At 44.9% G+C, this 21,506-nt stretch overlaps 1 protein-coding gene across 1 annotated transcript in view; it reads left to right on the top strand.

Moving 5' to 3' along the window:
• The first annotated feature begins 609 nt into the window (after positions 1 to 609).
• SLC39A9 (solute carrier family 39 member 9) overlaps positions 610 to 21,506 on the top strand; it is a 111,798-nt gene continuing 90,901 nt past the window's right edge. Inside the window, exon 1 of the mRNA XM_030213750.1 lies at positions 610 to 1,005. Coding sequence (XP_030069610.1) covers positions 910 to 1,005 — 96 coding nt within the window. The 5' untranslated portion in view covers positions 610 to 909. The remainder of the gene's footprint in view (positions 1,006 to 21,506) is intronic.

Raw genomic sequence — 21,506 nt, 5'->3', positions numbered from 1 at the left:
TTATTTTATCATCCTCACCTTAATATTCCCTTATCTCTTGTTTGTCCTGCTTGTCTGTTCTAATTAGATTGTAAGCTCTGTCGAGCAGGGACTGTCTCTTCATCTTCAAGTGTACAGCTCCAGTAGCACTATAGAAATGATAAGTAGTAGTAATTCTATAGAACAGTGTAGCAAAAATGAGCACAAAATACAGAGTTTATTATTGTTTGTTTCTACCAGCCACAATAATTTTTAAGCTGCTTTAGTGATATTCAATTTTATTTCATGATATATATCTAGATATGGGAAGCTTTCAAGTAAGCACAAACTGTCAAATAAGTGAAAAACAAAACATTTTATCCTCTACCTTTTACGGCACTGTTATCCAACTGGAACGGGTTTAGACTTTTTTTTACAGATGGACCAGTGTATAGGCGTTATTTCAAAAATATATTTTGCTACTGTTTTCAATAGCGTTTGTTATTGGTTTGGGTGAACTAAAATGCTAGCACGCGCCGCCTACTGCCTTCAACCCTCATAATGGACTCATGCCGTCTTCTGTCTCAATCTATTCCTATCGTCGACACTGGAGACTGCTGGCGTGACCCGGAAGTAGATGGTGTCCCGTGCCGGAAGCTGATCTCAGACAGTGGCCAGTGTGCACCTATGGAAGCAGCTATTCGTGGAAAGGTTTCTCGTTCTCTGGGAGACAAATAAAATGGAAACTTTAGGGTACTGTAGCTGCTGTTGAGAGGGAATCTGTTCCGTCCTGAGTCTCAGCTGTTGGTGGACGGAATCTTTGACCGAGCTCTGACAAGTCGGGTTGGGACTCAGAGGCAGCCTTCCTGGAAGGTCCTCTCCTTCTCTCGCCCCTCAAGTTGGGTTTTCTGTGTCTAAAGGAGCTGTTATTTTTTGTCACAAGAAGATAGCATGGATGATTTTAGCTCTATCAGCCTCTTTTCCCTCGCTATGCTTGTCGGATGTTACGTGGCAGGCACCATTCCCTTGGCCTTTAACTTCTCTGAGGTAAGTTGGGGGGGGGGCGGACAGTAGCTGATCAACGTGATTTATTTATTTATTTGCTGCAGTTGTATCCCACATTTTCCCACCTCTTTGCAGGCTTAAGGAAGTTGGGGGGGGGGGGGGTCGCTAGAAAATGTCAACCTACCCAATTCTTGGTTTTTAAATATGCCTCATATTGCCCTAAACTAGAGTGCTGTGCCGCAAGGTATATACAGATACCGGCATGTGCCTGCTCCGGATTATTTACAATCGAATAAGTTGATGAGTTAAGGCTCGACGTGCCGGAAAGGGCTTTTATAAAATTGTATGGCAGCATAGATGTGTATAGTGTACACACGGAAAGCGTTTTGCCAATTTGTGTTTCGCGGAGCATCGTTTGAATGGATGTGGAGCTGGTGTAAATTTGTTGGCATTTGTACGCTATTGGGGTGAGATTTGGGAGTCTATTTTTTAATGACACATAGACGCACATGATACCTTTTATAAAACAGGTGCCTTTTAAACTTTTCACATTGATGTTCTATTTTAAAGTAAGCCCAAACAAAAACGGAAAATAATGGTTTAGTGCATCTGGTTCTTAATGAGTAGTTGAAGCAATGGATAATAAAGTGACTGTTGAAAAATGACAGCTGTCAATAGAAACTGGGATTCTCAGCAAAGAAGGAGCTGCAAATGTCTTGAAGCATGGTACCAGAGGAAGCTTCTGCCGTTTTGGGTTTCCATTTTCTTCATTCAGAAATTAGTCATGTGTTTTGACTTTGTTGTAATTTGCATGTTTAGTGTATGAGTTCTGTTTTCTTTCTTCATTATGGCAATTGTATATTGTAGTAATGACTAAAATAGTAGTGACTTGAATTTTAATTTAAATGCTTGTTTCACCTGGTGTTTCTGAAACTTCTATTTGAAACCAACTTCTAAACTTTAAACAAAATAATCACAAGATCTCTTTAGTCTTCCCCTAGAAGTTCAACCATGTTAAGTCACACTCGGGATAAGAAGGGACCCATCAGGAAGTAATAGCACCAAAATGGCACAACCCCTGGTATCACTTGAGGCTTTTGTCTGCCTGAAATACACACACTCCAGATGTATAGAGAGCACAGGGGAAAAGACTATAGCTAATTTGACTGTTTTAAAGAAGGTGTTTGATGCATTAAGTGTAGATACTTCTCCAATTTGATTAATTCCTCTGAGAATCAGACCAGATTATTTCAGTTGGTAGCTAGGCTGTTAATGTCTTTGGTGAATAGGCTTTCTTTACCTTTATCCTTTTCACTGGATAGTTTAAACAGCCATTTCTTGAGGGAGGTCATTACTTTGCAAAAGCAAATTACTGCAGTTTTCTTCCATTGTATAAGATGAGTTGTCAGAGGCCTTAACCTTAGAGCCAGCGAGGGACCTCACTGCTTTCTCTCCATCTCTACCATTATCTTTGACAAAAGTAAAGGCATAAATTACTACTAGAGCCAGCTAGTGGCTGTACCGTTTATTGGAGTGCATGATGTTAGTCAGTTCTCCCATGACTTAGCAAGCTGAGGGCCCCTTTTACTAAGCCGCGTAAGCATCTACACGTGCCCAACGTGCGACAAAATGAACTTACTGCCCGACTACCACGTAACTCTTGCGGTAATTTCATTTTTGGCGTATGTCCGCTACATGCATCTGATGCGCGTAGGTCATTACTGCGCAGATTCTTTACCATTAGGTCTATGGCTGGCGGTAAGGTCAGACACCCAAAATGGATGCACAGCAATTTCAATTTTACCGCACATCCATTTTCGGCAAAAAGAGGCATTTTTTGTACGTGCACTGAAAAATATTTCTGCACGTGCCCAAAACCTGCACCGACACTACCACAAACCACTTTTTATTGTGGCTTAGTGAAAGGAAGAGTCTTTTCAAGCTTGTGGAAGGCCTTTAAAACTTTTCTTTGGTAGGTATTCAGAAGTCTGTTCTTTCAATAATTGCACTTCTCCAGTTAATATGCCACCTTGATTAGTAAAAAAAAACCAAAAACATTTCTCAGCTAGGTCTGTTGGTGAACAAGAGCTTAATGATGGGATTCTTCCCAGATCATAGGAAAGAAGCAAGGTTTCATCCCCTACTACAGAAATCCAGTAATGACCTGTTAATTGTGATTCACTATTTATCAGTTTCAAATTTGCTTTTATCTCATAGGTTGTTGAAAAGTAGTTAATTGGACTTTTGTTTTTCATCCCTGGCAATTAGGATTTCAGGTTAGCCACAACAAAGATGACCTTAGCAACACTTACCAAATGAAGTTAAGACAAAGATATATTTAGGGAAGGCCATCATTGTAGTTCCCTTGGCCTCAATGTGGCATTTGAATTGGTTGAGGCCCGGGAGCATGTGAGGAGACAGGGCGGGGGGGAGTGGGGCTAGTTAGCCAGCCAAGATAAATGCAAAGTCTGATAGCTCAAGAACTACTAGGTGTATGCTGCACTGTAAACAAAACACATATGAGGCAGTCCCTGCGCACCAGCGTTTACAATCTGTTCAAAACAAACAGAACAAATAGGGATTAGGGATTAATTTATTGAGGGAATGATTAAAGCAAACATGGGTGGTGAATTAAGTAACTTGCACCTTGAGTTACCACTGAAAAGATGCGAGCTAAATCCAAATAAATATATTAAACTGCCACAAGTTAATAAGTACTTGAATTAGAAGCTTGAGACACTTTTTTCTGATAGCAAGTGTCTAAGATGAGACTTCCCTCAGGGCTAAAAGGGAAGATAACTACAGCCCAGATCAGAGAGAGAAGGTCAATCTGAATTCCAAGAATGATAACAGAGTTTCTAGGGATTAATGGAACAAGGGCCATAGAAGTTTCTTTCGGGAAAACTAGGTGGCTTCTGATTTAAGGGGAGTCAAACAAGCTTCTATTTTCCTACATGCATAGGTTTAGAGAACACGTAAAACTACCTTTTGTATGTGCAGCTCCTTTGTTATGAAATAAGCTCCTGGATGAGTTTAGGCCACAAACTTCCTATGTCAAATCCAAGACAGGCATAAAAGCCTGTGTTTATTTTCTGAAGCATTTCCTTTCTGAAGTGATCTGTTGCCCAAGGTTTCTTCTCAGTGGGTAGGTTGTTTCTCACCTCTTCTTCTGCCTAGTGTCCTTCCCTTAAGAGTATTATATTGTATTGTTTTCCCTAAGCTATATGTATTTTCTTCTACCTCTGTATTTTTTAATTGTATTATATGTTATGTTTCTGCATGATTGTTGCCATATCTGGGTTTCTTTGGGTTTTTTGTTTTTTGGAAGGTTCACAAGATCAGTCAAATGAATCAAACATTAAGACCAACCACAGCTTTGCTTTAGAAGTAATAGCAGCGTTCACTTGAAAATGTATTTCCCCACAACTTTAACGATATACATTCTTCTGTGAACTGTTACTGGGAAAGTCCATTGGTGACTCTGATGTGTCCTCCCCTGGTTGGAAGTCTAGGGTTAATAGAGGGAATAGAGAGTTGTGTGATGGAGGTAATGGGAGATGGGAGTATGTGTATGGGCACCTAGAATGGTGGAGAGAAGAAAGAAGAGAAAGTAGTTTGTTTATTTTATTAGGCTTTATTTACCACCTTTTTGAAGGAATTCACTCAAGGCAATGTACAATAAGAATAAATCAAACATGAGCAATAGACAATTACAGCAGTAAAAATATTCAAATATACTAGTATACTACTTACAATGTCAACACAATACATAATAGAACATTTTAATCAACAAAGATGGAACATATAGATAGGTAAGAGAGTAAAAGGAGTTTAAAAATAAGGTGACTAATTTAAAGAAAGGTACACATGAGGTCGGAGAGATGGTTAAATATTATCTCAGTTAGGGTAGAAGTGGATAAATGTCCTGCTGCAGTATGTGCAGCCCATGCCACTTCTTGTGTGTGTGAGAGACTAGCAAGTTTAGTTACTTGCTTAGGGTTATTAAAAAAAAGAAACAGAACAAAACTGAGAATAACAGAATGCCTCTGGTCTCTAATGTGATGGCACCTTGGATATTGTGCAGATCTTATTGCACTTCTCCTAAGGAATATAACAGAATATAAGACAAGGTTTAGAGAGAGGAACAAAAATGGTAAAGTGGATGAACACCCTCCTTACGGAAGAAGGGCAAACAATTTAGGGCTCTTCAGCTGGGGATAGAGACAACTGAGAAGGGGTTATGGTAGAAGATAAAAAATCCTGAGTGGGGTGGAACAGTTATATAGGAAACAGTTTTTAATCAATGCTAACATAAGGACACTCCATAAAACTAACAACCAGCAGACAAAATTCACAGCACATGATTAAACTGTGAAATCCGTTGCCAAAAGGGGTGTGGCCAAGGTGATGAACACAGTTGAGTTCAGAAGAGGTTAGATAAAGTCCCAAAAACATTTAACCAGGTAGATTTGGGAAAGCCATTGCACATCCCTTGAAATGAGTTATGAGAAGTTGGATCTACTTGTTGGGATTCACTGGATATTTGTGACCTGGGTTGGCCACTGATGGAGACAGGATACTGCATTTGATGGTTTTTGGTTTGACTCGGAATGGCTTCCTATATAATAATTCTCACCTCCAACGTTCTATGCTTGGGACCGTGGCTCCCTGGCTGCACGTGGTCTGCGAGGCAGACACGCACGGACTTCACTGACGTCAACACAGCTGATTCCAAGGCAAGGGGAGGAGTAGGGAAACACGCTCGGAATCAGCTGTCACCCCCCCCCCCCGCGCGCGCTATGGCCCCCTCGAAACCCACCCCTCCCGTGAACCTGTCGATCCTCCCCCCCCCGGAACGCCGAAAACTGCCGCCACCGCCGTTGTTGTGCTACCTTCCCTTCCCATAGGTTCTTCAATCATCTTCTTAGAAAGTTTAACTCCGTGTTTCTGACGTCAGACACACAGAGTTAAACTTTCTAAGAAGGATAGGAGATCACGTGATGCACTGAGAGCAATGGCAGCTTGGTGGCTGTGCTCCGGGGTCCCCTCCCCATAAACACGGATTAAACGGCTTGGAATCTCCCTTGGGGCACTACTAACACGGTGATCGAGTGCATAAGCAGTGTATGGAAGCTTACCTGGTGCCGATGCCGCCCGGATCCGCAAAGAGAAGTGTAAAAGGAGAGAAAGGAAAGTCGCCACCGGCTCCAGCGGTATCCAAGATGGCGGACACCTCGATCGAAACGCAACCGGAGTTCTCAACGAGGCAGCTGGCCCAAATCACTAAAGCTGTGGAGGCGGCTCTGGAGCCCCGTTTCGAGTCCCTCGCGGGACAGCTGGGTCAGATGGAGACGCGGATTGCTGAAACGGTGAGGCGGACAACAGAGCTAGAAAACCGCGTGTCAGAGGTGGAGGACACGTGGAATCAGAACAGGCCGGCGCTGAAAGCGCTGGAGGACAAAATACGAGCACAAGGCGAAAAAACTCGAGGATCTAGAGAGTAGGGCCCGCCGCTCCAATATAAGGCTGGTGGGGATACCAGAGACAACCCCAGACAAGAATTTGGGGGCCCTGCTTGAAACATGGTTGCAACAGGAATTTGCGCTATCAGACAGTCGCGGGGCCTTTTGCATCGAAAGAGCACATCGCTTGGGCAGATTCCAAAAAGAGTCGCTGAAACCAAGAGTGGTAATTGTGAAAATTCACAACTATATACATAAAGAGGAAATAATGCAGGGATACAAAGCTAAAAGAGACTCCTTAAGATATAATGGAACACCGATATTGATTTTCCCGGATTACCCAGTGGGCGTTCAAGAAAAAAGGCGCCGCTTCCACCCGGTGTGCTCGAAGTTAGTGGAGAAAAAGATCCGCTTCACATTAGCCTTTCCTGCAACCTTAAAGATTTACCAAGATGGCAAGTGGAATAATTTTGATTCTGATAAGGCGGCGATGGAATTTATTAATAAACAACAGCGAGACCTTCAAAGTGGAACTTGACTGAGCCTAGGTGCGAAAGAGGACAAAATGTGGTAATTGTATGCGGGTGAAAAACCTGGACTGTCTCGAGACTGTGCCCGAAAAGGGAATTACTCTGTTTACACATTTCACTGTTATTTTGTTTCTGAGGTATACTGCACAAATAGAAGCACGGGATGTGTGGACACTTTAAGAGGGGAGGGGACCCTTTGCATTAGAGTGAATCTCAGCGATGTATGTAAAGTCATCGCCAAGGGCAATGGGATGTTTGGGACAGGGAGGGGGGAAGGGGGGGGTTGCGGGAGTTGGGTTTAGGAAAGGGATAGAGGTACTTTGTGAGTCAGACCACAACACTCTTAAAGGGCATGGCATGCGGCAAGGCTTGCTTAAAAAGCTTAAGGCCTCTGTTGACACCAGGGTGTGGGGGAGGGGCTGGGCTCCCAGACCCGTTAAGTCGGTTAGTGTGACATCTATGACTGATTACATACTTATAAGGGATTGTTTCCTATAGATTGATAACTTGGAATGTGGGGGGGATCTCCTCTCCCATAAAACGTAAGAAGGTCCTTACACACTTAAAGCGGCTTGATGCGGATATAGTATGCCTACAGGAGACCAGACTGTCCGCTGTAGAACACGAAAAGCTCAAGAAGATGTGGGTGGGACAAGTAGATTATGTGTCCTCGGGTTGCAGGAAAGGGGGGGTAGCGATTTTATACCGCAAGCACTTGGTGTATTCATCTGAAATTGTGTTTAAAGATGAGGAGGGGCGCTACTTGATGGTAAAGTTGAACATTCAGGGTAGAGATCTGTACTTACTGTCAGTCTATGCTCCCACTCCCCAAACACCAGATTTTTTCCCTGAACTGATGCGGGCTCTCCTCCCGTTTAGAGATCAAGAGATAATCCTAGCAGGAGATATGAATGCACTTATGGACAGTGAGGTGGACTGTACGGGGAGGAGGAACATGAGGGCTGATAATAATAGAGGGAAGGACTTGCTATCCTCTCTTGTGTCATCTCTTGGGTTGATAGATACATGGAGAGCTCTACACCCAGAGGGTAAAGACTTTACACATAGATCCCGAGCACATGGGACGTGGGCACGCTTAGATTACATTTTCGTGTCAGCGCCTCTGTTTCCGTGTACTGTGAAGGCCTCTATAGAGCAGATTATAATCTCTGATCATGCTCCGATGATGATTAATCTAGAACTTGGGGGGGGGAGGCCCCATAACGAAACATTGGAGGTTCCCGGGCTATATGGTGAAGGATGTGGATTTTACTAGTTTTTTACATAATAAATGGGAGGAGTACGCTCACCACAACCAGCAGCATAGGGAAGACCCAGTCTTGTATTGGTGTACGGCAAAAGTAGTGATGAGGGGAGAAGTGATTTCATATATGGCGGCCAGGAAGAAAAAGGTGGCCACTAGCATCATTAACCTGACAGCACAATTGAGAGATGTCAAGCGTGCACTTATTGCTTCCCCCTCACAGACACACAGGGACAACTACGAAACGCTACAAGTAACCATAAATTCCTTAATACAAGAACAAACACAAAAAAAATTTTACTTATTATAAATTTAGGTTGCGGGGAGATCACGTGATGCAGTGAGAGCAACGGCTGTGAAATAGTTGTGCTCCGGGGCCCCCGCTCTTTCCTCTCAATTTAACGGGAATTGGATCTCGCTGAGCAGCGGGGAGACGCTCGAAATCAGCGTACAAATAGTGGATGGACCAGTTCTTGGTCTCGATGCCGGCAGGAACTGCAAGAAAGAACTCTAAAATTGAAAAAGGGAGAACCGCGACGCCTGACGCGGAACCCAAAATGGCGACTGCAATAGCGGGTCCAAATACTGAGTTCACGGAACAACAAGTAGCCCAAATAGCCAAGGCAGTGGGTTTGGCTTTGGAACCGCGATTTGAGGCATTAGCGGACAAAATGAGCAAGTGGGACGCTGTAATAGCGGAATTAACAAAGCGCACGCTGGAAGTGGAAAACCGCGTGTCTGTTGCAGAAGACGCATGGAATACCGCCGAACCAAAGCTGAAAGATATGGCGCTTCAATTACAGCAACAAAATGACAAGATTGAAGAATTGGAAAACAGAGCCCGTCGTTCTAACTTACGGATAGTGGGCTTTCCTGAATCTGTTGCAGAAAGAAATCTGGGACCGATACTGGAAGCGTGGCTGAAGCAAGAATTCGCTTTGTCAGACAGCAACGGGGCACTGTGCCTTGAGCGGGCACACAGGATCGGCAGATTACAAGCTGACAAGACCAGGCCCCGAGTGGCTATTGTGAAAATACATAACTATTTACATAAGGAGGAAATCCTAAGAGGCTATAAAGCGAAGCGAGAGACTTTGAAATATGATGACAACAGGATTCTGATTTTCCCGGACTATTCGGCCGGAGTTCAGGAACGCAGAAAGCGGTTTCACCCTTTATGTTCTAAGTTGGCAGACAAGAAGATTCGTTTTATGCTGAGCTACCCGGCAGTCCTGAAAATACAGCGAGATGGCAAATGGAATACTTTTGACTCTGTGGCAATGGCCTCAGAGTTTGTGAATCAGGACATTGGGGAAAAGAGGGAGACCACCTGAGGACAAGCTGGGGTTAGAAATCAGATGTAAAGCTGGTGATCGTGGAAGAGAAGAGCTGATTTACTGATCTTGTAAAGTTCAAAATGAGGTCATGTTTACTGATGATGTGTTAAGTAACAGATGATGTTTTGCTGATGTTGAAAGTAAAGGGGGGGAGCGGGGGTCCTAGCATGTATGTGATTTCTGGGATGGGTATAGGCTCATCACAAGTACGGGTTTGTTATAAGGGGCAAGGGCAAAGGGTGAGAGGGGGGGGAAGATGGATAAGATGGGATGGGGGGGGAGGGAAGACTTGGGTCAGAGAGGGGCGGGTAGGACGGGTAGGGAGGGAGCGGGGAGCAATGCAATGTATCTAGGCTATAAATGTATGCAAGTGGGAAAGTTAAGGTGCTGGCATGGCGGTGGTTTAAGATTCAAGAGGCTGGGGGGAGGGCTGGGCTCCCGGACTCGAAGTATATACATAAACATGATTCATAGGTGGGCTGTTAGACAATTGTCTCTTCCTCATGTAAGATAATATCCTGGAATGTGGGGGGGATCTCCTCCCCGATAAAGCGAAAGAAAATTCTGGCACATTTGAACCGGTTGCAGGCAGACATCGCCTGTCTTCAAGAAACTAGACTATCTGATGAGGAACATAAAAAGTTGGAGAGGTCGTGGGTGGGGCAGATAGAATGGGCCTCTTCAGGAGCGCGCAGAGGGGGAGTGGCAATACTGGTTAGGAAGTCCTTGGTTTGTTCAGTTGAGAGGGTCATGGCTGATGATGGGGGAAGATACCTGCTGGTGAAGCTCTGTTTACAGGGTAGGGAGGTATATTTGCTATCTCTTTATGGACCCACTCCATGGGAGCCGGGGTTCTTCCCTAACCTTCTCAAAAACCTAATACCATTTCAAGGAAAGACTTTCATAATTGCGGGTGATATGAATGCTTTGTTGGACCCTGCCCTGGATAGCACGGGGAGTAGAGCACAAGGGACTTTGAATGCAGGGGGGGTAGGGACTTTGTTGACTTTTGTCACATCCTTAGGGGTAATTGACACTTGGAGGTCACTGCATCCGGAAGAGAGGGATTTTACCCATAGATCAAGGGCACATGGCTCTTGGGCACGTTTAGACCACGTGTTTGTCTCAGCCAGTCTTTTCTCAGAGATCTCGGAGGCACAGATAGAACAGGTGGTGATCTCGGATCATGCGCCGATATGGGTAGCGCTGGAGGCTCCAGGGGACAGTCATTACATAAGGCGCTGGCGATTCCCAAATTATTTAGTCAAAGACCAGGAGTTTCTTAAGTATTTGCAGGGGAAGTGGGAGGAGTTCTCCCTTCACAATGAGCAGCACAGGGAGGATCCAGGGCTGTTTTGGTGTACAGCAAAGGCAGTTCTGAGAGGGGACATTATCCAGTACACAGCCACGAGACGTAAAAAAGTTGCGGCTAACATTATAAATCTAACTGGGCGGTTGCGACGGGCCAAGCGTGCATTATTAGAAGCCCCTTCTCGGGTTAATAAAGAAAACTATCTGTCCTTGCAGATAACTCTCAATTCATTGATGCATGAACAGACCAAAAGACAGATGGTTTTTCAGAGGTATAGGTACTTCAGGCATGGAGACCGCCAGGGAGGACTCCTGGCCCGTATGGTAAAATCGTGGAAGGGTAATGGGACAATAGGAGCTCTAAAAGATGCAAAGGGGCGAGTAACAAATCGCACAGAGGGAATTTTGCGGATATTTAAAGAATATTTTCAGGATTTGTACGCGACCAGGAGCCCTCCGAATAAAGAAGAGGTGGTGGCTTTTCTGGAAAGGGCAGGGATGGGAAAGTTCACTCCGGAGGCTCAAGAAGTTTTTGCTGGCCCCTTCCAACCTAAGGAATTGCAGACGGCAATAAAGGGGTTGAAATTAAATTCTTCCCCCGGGATTGATGGCTTTTCGGGAGAATTTTATAAAACTATGCAGCTTCCAGTGTTGAGGTCTTTGTTGGAGTATTATAATGCAGTGCTTGACTCTGGAACGTTCCCGCCACACGAAAACACAGCCCTAATAGTTATGCTCCTTAAACCGGGTAAACCATCAGAAGATCCTGAATCGTACCGGCCCATCTCACTGATAAATGTGGACATTAAGCTTTTATCCAAAATGATGGCGAATAGATTGATTGGTTATCTCCCAGGAGTGGTGAGTACAGCGCAGGTGGGGTTTGTCCCGAAGAGACACTCGGTGCTACACGTTCGCAGAATTTTATTGGCAATGGCCAAGAGTGTCTCTGGGGGGAATCCAGCAGTGTTGGCCAGTTTGGACGCCTCTAAGGCTTTCGATAATGTGGGGTGGGAATATCTTTTTTACTTACTGCAGTGGATGGAAGTGCCGGAAGGGTTTTGGAAGGCCATAAAGACATTATACACTGGAATAGGAGCACACATTGCAGTAAATGGGGGTAGATCGGACTGGTTTCCCATATGCAGGGGAACTAGACAGGGGTGCCCCTTGTCCCCTATATTGTTTGACCTTTTTCTAGAGCCCTTAATCAGAGTATTGAACAGCTCCGTGGAGGTGGTGGGGGTGGACATTGGCTCTGAAATAGTTAAAACGCTGGCATATGCGGATGACATTGTAATGATGTTGTCGAATCCGCAGGTTTCCTTGCGGAAGGCTCTGTCTAAAATAAAAGACTTTGGCAGGATCTCCGGCTTCTCCTTAAATTTACAAAAGTCTTGTGCAATGGCCCTAGACGAGACAGTACAACTTGAGTGGAGGGGGGAATTCCCTCTGCGATGGGTGGATAGAGAATTGAAATATTTAGGTGTCCTTCTCCCCAGAGATTTAAAACGGCTTTACTCAGGCAATGTTAAACCGATGATTGAGATGACAAAGCGGAAACTGACACTTTGGGAGGGACTGCCACTATCATTGTGGGGGCGAATAGCGCTTTTTAACATGTTGATTGCCCCCAAGTGGCTATATTTATTCCAACAGTTACCAATATGTTTGAAGGGAACAGATGAAAAGAGAGTGAATCGCCTTCTTCAACGATATCTTTGGCGGGGGAAAAGGCCTAGGCTCCCGATGTCCACTCTTACATCGCCTAGGGATTGCGGTGGGATGGGCCTGACCAGTTTAAAGACCTTATCGGTGGCATGTGAAATGCGGCACATTAATGACTGGTTCCGGGGTACCTCTGAATTTTCAGTGACACAGGCGGAGGTAAGGTGGTTCCCGGGGTGGCATTTTAGTAGTCTCTTGCATGGGGGGAAAGGGATGCCTCCACACGCACTAGCACACCATCCTCTGTTACCAGCTATGAGAGCTACTTGGAGATGGATTTGTAGAAGACACCAGTTTTCGGGTAAGAGCACGCCATGGTTGGCCATTTGTGATAATCCAGCCTTCCCGCCAGGTCAGGGGGGAGGAGTGTTCCTACGCTGGGCAAGGAAGGGGTTAATATACTTATCTCATGTGCTCACGGAGGAGGGGAAGTTAAAGGCCCTTTCAGAATTAACGAAGGTATTGGGGGAGGAGACAAGTCATCATTTTGCGTATTTTCAATTACATCATTACATTTCCTCCCTCTGCTGGGCGGACCTAACTGAAGACGTCCAAGAAGTGCTAGCAGAAATGTATTCCTTGGGGGCGCAGATGTCTGTGCCACTCCGGTTTCATCTTCAGCAATTGAGAGAGACATCATCTGAGATAGATTATGCACGCTTGGTCCGTAGCTGGAGGGAGGACTTGAATTGTGAGGTGACAGAAGATTTATGTAAATCTCTTATAAAACAGTTATACTCTATGAGGATCTCGATTCCACAGAGGGAACGTATGTATAAAATCCTGTTACGAATGTATATACCCCCCAGGAGAGCTTCTAAGATGATAGCGAACTGTGATGGTTCTTGCCCCAAATGTGGAATCGCCAGTGCCTCTTTGGGTCATATGTTTTGGCGCTGTGCACGAGTGCAACAGTTTTGGGGAGGGCTCTTGCAGGCGATAGACAGTCAGTGGGGATGTACAATGTTGAAAGACCCCTTAATAATCTTTTTCAAAAATACCTACACGTCTACGCCGCCAGCAGGATTTAAAAGATATATACAAATGGCTGTTTATTTTGGGCTTACATCCATTCTAAAATTCTGGACATCAGAAACGGGACCCTCTCTAACATTTTGGAGAGCTCAGATGATTGCTCAAATGAGAACAGATAGATGCCAGGTTAAATCATGGGATAGTGTACCTGGGCAGCAATTTCGAATGCAATGGGAACCTCTATGGCTGACTTTGCCCTCACGGGGGAGAAGCTTCATATTGAATTTTTGACTACACTTAGATCATTATGAGAGAGGGGTAGGATGAATCTCGCTGTGTCAGATGGGTATAGAATGAGGACCACACCACATTGAGAGACTACTTGCATTAAGCTCAGAACTTATTGAAGGGTCAGGAAGGGAGGGGAAGGTGGGCGGGGAGGGTTTAAGGGTTCATATGCTGACCGCTCAGGTGCCAGAGCAAACACCACAGAGGCGACTTGCAGCCGAAGGGTCATAAGAGTGTAGACCCTGGGCAGCTTTGCATAATGAATGGCATATTAGTTTCTGCCATTAAGAAGCTTGTTGTATAGTGGATATTAAGAGGTTAGACACTGGGACGCCGGTATTTGGGTCCTATGGGAGAAATCGATTAGTTGAATGCTGGCAATGTTGAAGAGTTATAAGAAACATGTCTGTTAAAGGTATCTGAGGGCATGGAAAGGGTGGGGGGTTGGGACATAAAATGTAAAATGCACGAGAACACTGTTCTGTGTTAGATATAATATCTATGTGGTTTGATTTGTGATTATGTACAAGTTCTAAGTTGCTCAATAAACAGATTCAAACATAAATTTAGGTTGCATAAATACGGAGATAGGCAGGGAGGTTTGCTGGCCAGGATGGTTAGCCCCCCGATGGGGAATCGTACCATCACCGCACTGAGGGACCCACAGGGGAACATTCAAACCAAAACCAAGGAGATATTGAGATTGTTGCAAGACTATTTTAAAAACTTATACACGGCAGAGGGCGCGGCCTCCATGGTAGATGTGGATAGGTTCCTGTCTGATTCAGGGTTGCCCAGGTTGGATGACGGGACTCGTGTTACCTTGGGACAGCCCCTCCAAATAAAAGAACTTCAAAGTGCTGTCCGCAGTCTTAAGTTGGGGTCGGCCCCGGGAATAGATGGATTCTCAGGGGAATTTTACAAAGCCCTACAGCTGCCCGTAATGGCACCCTTGATGGAATACTATCAGGCGGTGATGGATGAGGGGAGGCTCCCACGGCATGAAAACACGGCATTGATTACACTTATACTCAAACAGGGTAAGGAGGCGCTGGACCCAGACTCCTATCGTCCTATTTCTTTGATTAACGTAGACGTTAAAATATTAGCAAAGATATTGGCCAATAGGTTAGCAGCGAATATCTCAGAGCTAATAAGCCCAGCGCAGGTGGGGTTCATCCCTAAGCGCCACTCGGTCCGACATGTAAGGAGAGTCTTCTTGGCTATGGCCCGTTGCAGTGGTCAGGGGGATTCTGGCATGCTAGTGAGCTTAGATGCAGCGAAGGCCTTTGATCACGTGGACTGGAGTTTTCTGTTCAGGGTGCTGGAGTGGATGGGGTTCCCAGAAGGATTCATTCGCCCGATAAGAACCCTATATGAAGGACTAGGGGCGCAGGTGATAGCAAATGGAGAGAGATCTGAGTGGTTCCCGGTATGTAGGGGAACAAGGCAGGGGTGCCCCTTGTCACCCTTTCTGTTTGATCTGTCATTGGAAGCTTTGATACGGACATTGAATGGCACTGCTGACATTAAGGGGGTGGACATTGCTGGTGAGGAAGTGAAAACGCTGGCTTATGCGGACGACATTTTGCTGGTCTTACGTGAGCCACAGGCGTCTTTGCAGCGTGCCTTGGAAGTGGTGAGGAGATATGGGGCCCTTTCGGGGTTTTCGTTGAACCTTCAGAAGTCATGCGCGCTTGCTTTAGATGAAGGGTTGCAGCGCACGTGGCGGGGGAGCTTCCCATTACGATGGGCAGACATAAAGCTAAAATACTTGGGGATAATAATTCCGCGAGATCTGTCGACTCTCTACAAACTTAATATGGGCCCAATGATGGAAAAGATGAAATTAAAATTGACATTGTGGCAGGCTCTCCCGCTCTCTCTGTGGGGGAGGATTGCACTCTTTAACATGCTAATGGCCCCGAGGTGGTTATATCTTTTCCAGCAGCTTTCGCTGTTCTTAAAGGGGAAAGAAGAAAGGATATTAAATGGGATGTTGCAAAGATTTCTCTGGCGGGGAAAACGTCCTAGATTGCCCCTATCAGTAATTTGTACCCCTAAGGAACAGGGTGGGATGGGGCTTTTGAGTTTAAGGTACCTTTCGATCGCATGTGCCATGAGGCATGTTAACGATTGGTTTCGGGGAACGATGGAGTTTTCCAATACAATGGCTGAGACGACAATTTTCCCTGGGACACATTTTAGTTACCTCCTTCACATGGGTACCCGACTACCGCCCTCAGCATACCAGCGTCATCCCCTATTGCACTCTCTTAGAGCAACTTGGAGGTGGATGTGCAGACGGCACAATTTTAACGCTAGAGTCACTCCGCTGCTCTCCATATGTAATAATCCAGAGTTTCCCCCAGGGTTGGGTGCCAGTGTCTTTGATAGATGGAGGACTAGAGGGGTGGTTTATTTGTCCCAGGTAATTAATGAAGAAGGGCAACTTAAAACATTGACTGATCTTAGGGAGGAGTTTGGCATATTGGGCACACACTACTTTGCATATATACAACTAAAACACTATGTGGCCTCTCTCACATGGTCTGACCTCACAGAGGATGTGGTAGATGTCCTTACAGAAAATTATTCGCTTAGGGCACAGGAATCTGTCCCTTTGCGGTTTCATCTTCAGCAGTTAAAAGACACTACCCAAGAAATAGACTATACACGGCTGGCTGCAAGCTGGTCAAAGGACCTAGGGTGTACGTTGACTCTGGAGAATTGTAAGAACTTTATTAGGGAAATTCATCTACAACACCTATCAATACCACAGTGTGAAAAATTATATAGATTCCTATTGAGGACATATTTAGCACCCAAGAGAGTAGCTTGTATAACGGAAGTTTGTGATGGGACCTGTAACAGATGTGGGGGTGGGTCAGCCACATTGGGCCACATGTTCTGGCTTTGTCCTCGAGTACAGCAATTTTGGGGGGATATCCTACACACTCTGCACTCACAGTGGGGGTGCTCTTTAGTATGTGACCCTATGATTCTATTTTATATTTACAAGTTTACAGAGAGACCGCCACCTGGGTTTAAGGGATATGTAAAGTGGACGATGTTGTTTGGAATCTTGACAATTCTGAAAACCTGGAGGTCAGATCTGGGACCACCAGTATCACTTTGGCGCTCCCTGATGATTCAACAAATGAAGCTCGACAGATGCAGGGTGCGAACACTGGACAGCGTGGAAGGAGAGGTGTTCCGGAAACTATGGGAACCTCTATGGCTGACCATGCCATCACGCGCGAGAAGCTATATTTTGAATATCTGACTGACTCACAAAGGGGGGGGAGGGATGAGGGGAGGGGGGAGTTATTTGTTTAGGTTTGGGGTTTCATAGTTGGCTCAGATAATGGAAAAGCAACATGACTGTTACATGCTGAAGTATGTTAATTGAGGTCTGTGATGTGAACTACAGTATATGTTGTTAATAAAAATGATTATACATAAAAAAAAAAAAAAAACTTTCTAAGAAGATGATTGAAGAACCTACGGGAAGGGAAGGTAGCACAACAACGGCGGCGGTGGCGGCAGTTTTCGCTGGCACCGGGGGGGGAACGACAGGTTCGCGGAAGGGGGGGTTCGAGGGGGCCGTAGCACGGGGGGGGGGGAGGGGGAATTGCCTGCCTAAGGCCCGTTTCCTTGCCTACAGAAACGGGCCTTTTTTACTAGTTTCCTATAATTTGAGAATGTTTGATGTTTGTTTGTTTTTCTCTCATGTAGGGAAACGGGTCGGTATTAGTTCAGTTGAAATCTCAGGGAGGTTGGAACACGCTGCAATGTCAAGCGTTTTTTTAATTGCAATTTAATTTAATTTTGCTTATATAATGTGACTATTCTATATAAGTTGAAAGTATTAGGTTCAATATTCAGCTGACAGTGCCCAGCGTTATGTCCAGAAATTCAATGTGGGTCATATCCTGTCTTCAGCTTTGAATTTTCGAGTTTGTGGTGCCGGCTAAAATTATAGCTGGTTAAGTGTGATATTCAGCACTTAACTGGCTATGGGGTACCAAATAAGGATAGGACCAACTTTTATGCAGTCCTGTTTATACAATTTCCCTGGCCAGTTAAGTGCTGATTCTGGCCCTGGAACACCCCCAAGTTGTCCAGATTTGTGTTAACAGGACATTTTCAGTGGCACCAACTGGTTAAGTGATGCTGAAATGACCTGTTAGCCCCGAACAGGTGATTTAACCAGCCAGGAGCCATTTCTGGCCGGTTAAATCACTTTGAATATCGACCCAATTTATAAATAATCTCAAGAAAAAGAAAAAATAGCAAAACTCAAGTTATCTCTATGGGGGGAAGGAGGGAGGGTCCAAGAACAAAAAAAGAGAAGAAAAATATCTAATCAAAGAAAAAGCAGCTGAGAAAAAAAGCCCTTTAGCTGGAGACTATTACGTTCTTTTCCTTTCCTGTACCCAATAGAGTTCTTTTTCTATTTTATATCATTTTTATTTTATTGTGAGTCGCCATGACCTGTTCTCAGAAACGAAGGGGCATCAAGTCCTTTAATAAACATGAACATAGACATTCATTGGGTATCTAATGCTGCTGATATTGGGGACAAAGTCCTGTCTCCACCCTCCTTAGTCCCCCTAGTAGAAACAAAGGTAGACAATTGTAGAGAATCAAAGAAAACATATTTATGAGACCTAGGCTGTCTGGTAAGGTTTGTCTCTTTGTGAATGATACCAAACTCTGTAATAGAGTAGACACCCAGGAGGGTGTGGATGACAGATTTAGCTAAGCTTGAAGAATGGTCCGATAATTGGCAACTAAGATTTAATGCTAAGAAATTGGGTCACAAGAATCCAAGGGCATGGTGTAGTATCGGGGATGAAGTGATTCTGGGTATCAAAGAAGAGCAGGACTTGGGGGTGATTTTGTCTGATGACCTTAAGGTGGCCAAACAGGTAGAAAAGGCGACAGTCAAAGCCAGAAGGATGCTTGGGTGCATAAGGAGAGGGATGACCAGCAGGAAAAAAGAGGTGATAGTGCCCTTGTGTAAGTCTCTGGTGAGACCCCTTTTAGAGTACTGTGTGCAATTCTGAAGACCACACCTACAGAAAGATATAAACAGGATGGAGTCAGTCCAGAGGGCAGCTACTAAATTGGTAGACGGTCTCTGTCATAAAACATATAGGGACAGACTCGTGAACCTCAACAAGTATACGCTGGGAGAGAGGGGATATGGTGGAGACATTTAAATACCTCGGTTACATCAATATACAGGTGAGCCTTTTTCAAATGAAGGAAAACTCTGGAATGAGAGGTCTTAGGAGCAATCAAAGAAAATACTCCTTCACGCAAAGGGTGGTGGATGCGTGGAATAGCTCCTGGTGGAGGTCTTGGAGACGATTACTATGTTAGAATTTAAGAAAACATGGGACAAGCACATAGGATCTCAGGGAAAGGAGGAGTTAGGGTTACTGAGGAAGGGCAGACTGGATGGGCCATTTGGCCCTTATCTGCCATCATGTTTCTATTTTAAATTGGTAGTGCCTGTGGTTACAATAAGGAAACTGCTTTGTGGAGAATAAACATTCAAAACATTTTGTCTGAAAATGTCAGTGGAGAGTTAATGTTGAAAATGTGAGACCCCAATGAAGAATTTTCTGCTAATTGATTATTTTAATTTTAAAAGTGATTAGTGAGCAACCCTGAACAGAGATTCATAGTTCTTGTTTCAAAGCCAGGATTTGCTGAGCTAGTGCAGTAGGTAGCAGGAAATGGCTAATTAGATTAAAGTTCTTATTTACATAAGAGTTCAGTTTGGCAAGAATACATTATCCTTTGCACAGTAGAGTTGCTATGCTAATAGAATTATGTTAAATTAGTAAAAAAGGCCCGTTTCTGTCAGAAATGAAACGGGCGCTAGCAATGTATGTTTGAGAGAGAGAGAGTGTGTGTGTGAGAGATGGAGAGTGTGATAGAGAGTGTGTCAGAGAGAGTGTATGTGAGAGACAGAGAGTGACTGAGTGTGTGCCCCTCCCCCTCCCTTTATGGTCTGAGGCCCCCCTTCCACCCCCACCTCTCTGGTCTCAGGACCCCCCTCACCGCCCCCCCCCTGCAGCCACCCATGTCCATCGACGCTCCTCTCCCCTGCCCCCCCCCCCCTCCAGCCACCCAGGCTGACGTCACTCACAGCTGATTCCCAGGCAGGGGGAGGAGTAGGGAAACATGTGGAGCAAGTGGCAGGGAGCGGCACATCAAACAACGACCCTACTCTCCCCCTGCTCCTCCTCCAGCCACCCATGTCCAACGACCCTACTCTCTCACCTGCCCCTCCTTCATCCACCCAGGTTGTGTAACCAATTCTTCGGGGCAGGCAGGAAAGATCCCCGGTCCTGCCTGCCCGCTGCTGGCGCTGAGACGCTCCCCCGCTGCCAGATAGCTGTTCAAAATGGCCACCGAGACTTCCAATGGCGGACTCGCAAGACTTCTGCTGAAGTCTTGGAGGCCGCCATATCTCCCCTCATCCTTCTCTTCCAAACTGAAGAGTCGTAACCTCTTTAGCCTTTCCTCATATGAGAGGAGTTTCATCCCCTTTATCATGTTGGTCGCTCTTCTTTGAACCTTCTCTAATATCGCTATATCTTTTTTGAGATACGGCAACCAGAACTGAACACAGTACTCAAGGTGCGGTCACACCATGGAGCGATGCAGAGGCATTATAGTATTTTTGGTCTTATTCACCATCCCTTTCCTAATAATTCCTAACATCCTGTTTGCTTTTTTGGCTGCTGCCACACACTTGAGCAGAAGATTTCAGCATATTATCTACAATGACACCTAGATCTTTTTCTTGAATGCTGGCCCCCCCAAGGTGGACCCTAGCATAAGGTAACTATGATTCAGATTATGCTTTCCAATGTGCATCACCTTGCATTTGTCCACATTAAATTTCATCTGCCATTTGGTTGTCCAGTCTTCCAATTTCCTAAGGTTTTCCTGCAATATTTCACAGTCTGCACGTGTTTTAATAACCTTGTATAGTTTTGTATCATATGCAAATTTAATCACCTCGCTCATCGTTCCGATTTCCATATCATTTATAAATATGTTAAATAGAACTGGTCCCAATACTGATCCCTGCGGCACTCCACTGTTCACCCTCCTCCATTGAGAGAAATAACCATTTAACCCTGCCCTCTTTTCTGTCCTTTTCTGTAGGATAATTACGTTAGGATCTAACTGGCCAAAACCAAATGCTGCCTCTAGAGCCCTTATACCTGGATTCTCCAATCTTTGGATTAGGGAAATAGTAAAGGAGGATGTGTTGTGTTAACTTTTAGGGGTCCTTTTTCTAAGCTGTGGTAAAAAGTGGCCTTAATGCACCATTGTGTAGATTTTTTCCTGCACACTAAGGTGATTTTTACTGCAACTGTATAAAATTTATTTATTTTATTTATTTATTGCATTTTTACCCCACCTTTTCCCACAGGATGTGGGCTCAAAGTGGCTTACAATAGACCAACTTTCTTCTTGTATTAATGGTCGCACTTAGTGCATTTTGTAGCAAGAAAGAGCTCGTGCGGTAATCCTGAGCTAACCAGTTACCACGCGCTAATGTGGATGCGCTAATTGTTTAGTACAGGAATGCATACTCTCTACATTCTCACGTGCC

This window comes from Microcaecilia unicolor, chromosome 9 (genome assembly GCF_901765095.1).
Source record: "Microcaecilia unicolor chromosome 9, aMicUni1.1, whole genome shotgun sequence".
Taxonomy (NCBI): domain Eukaryota; kingdom Metazoa; phylum Chordata; class Amphibia; order Gymnophiona; family Siphonopidae; genus Microcaecilia; species Microcaecilia unicolor.
This window is presented reverse-complemented; position numbering and strand designations above follow the sequence as displayed.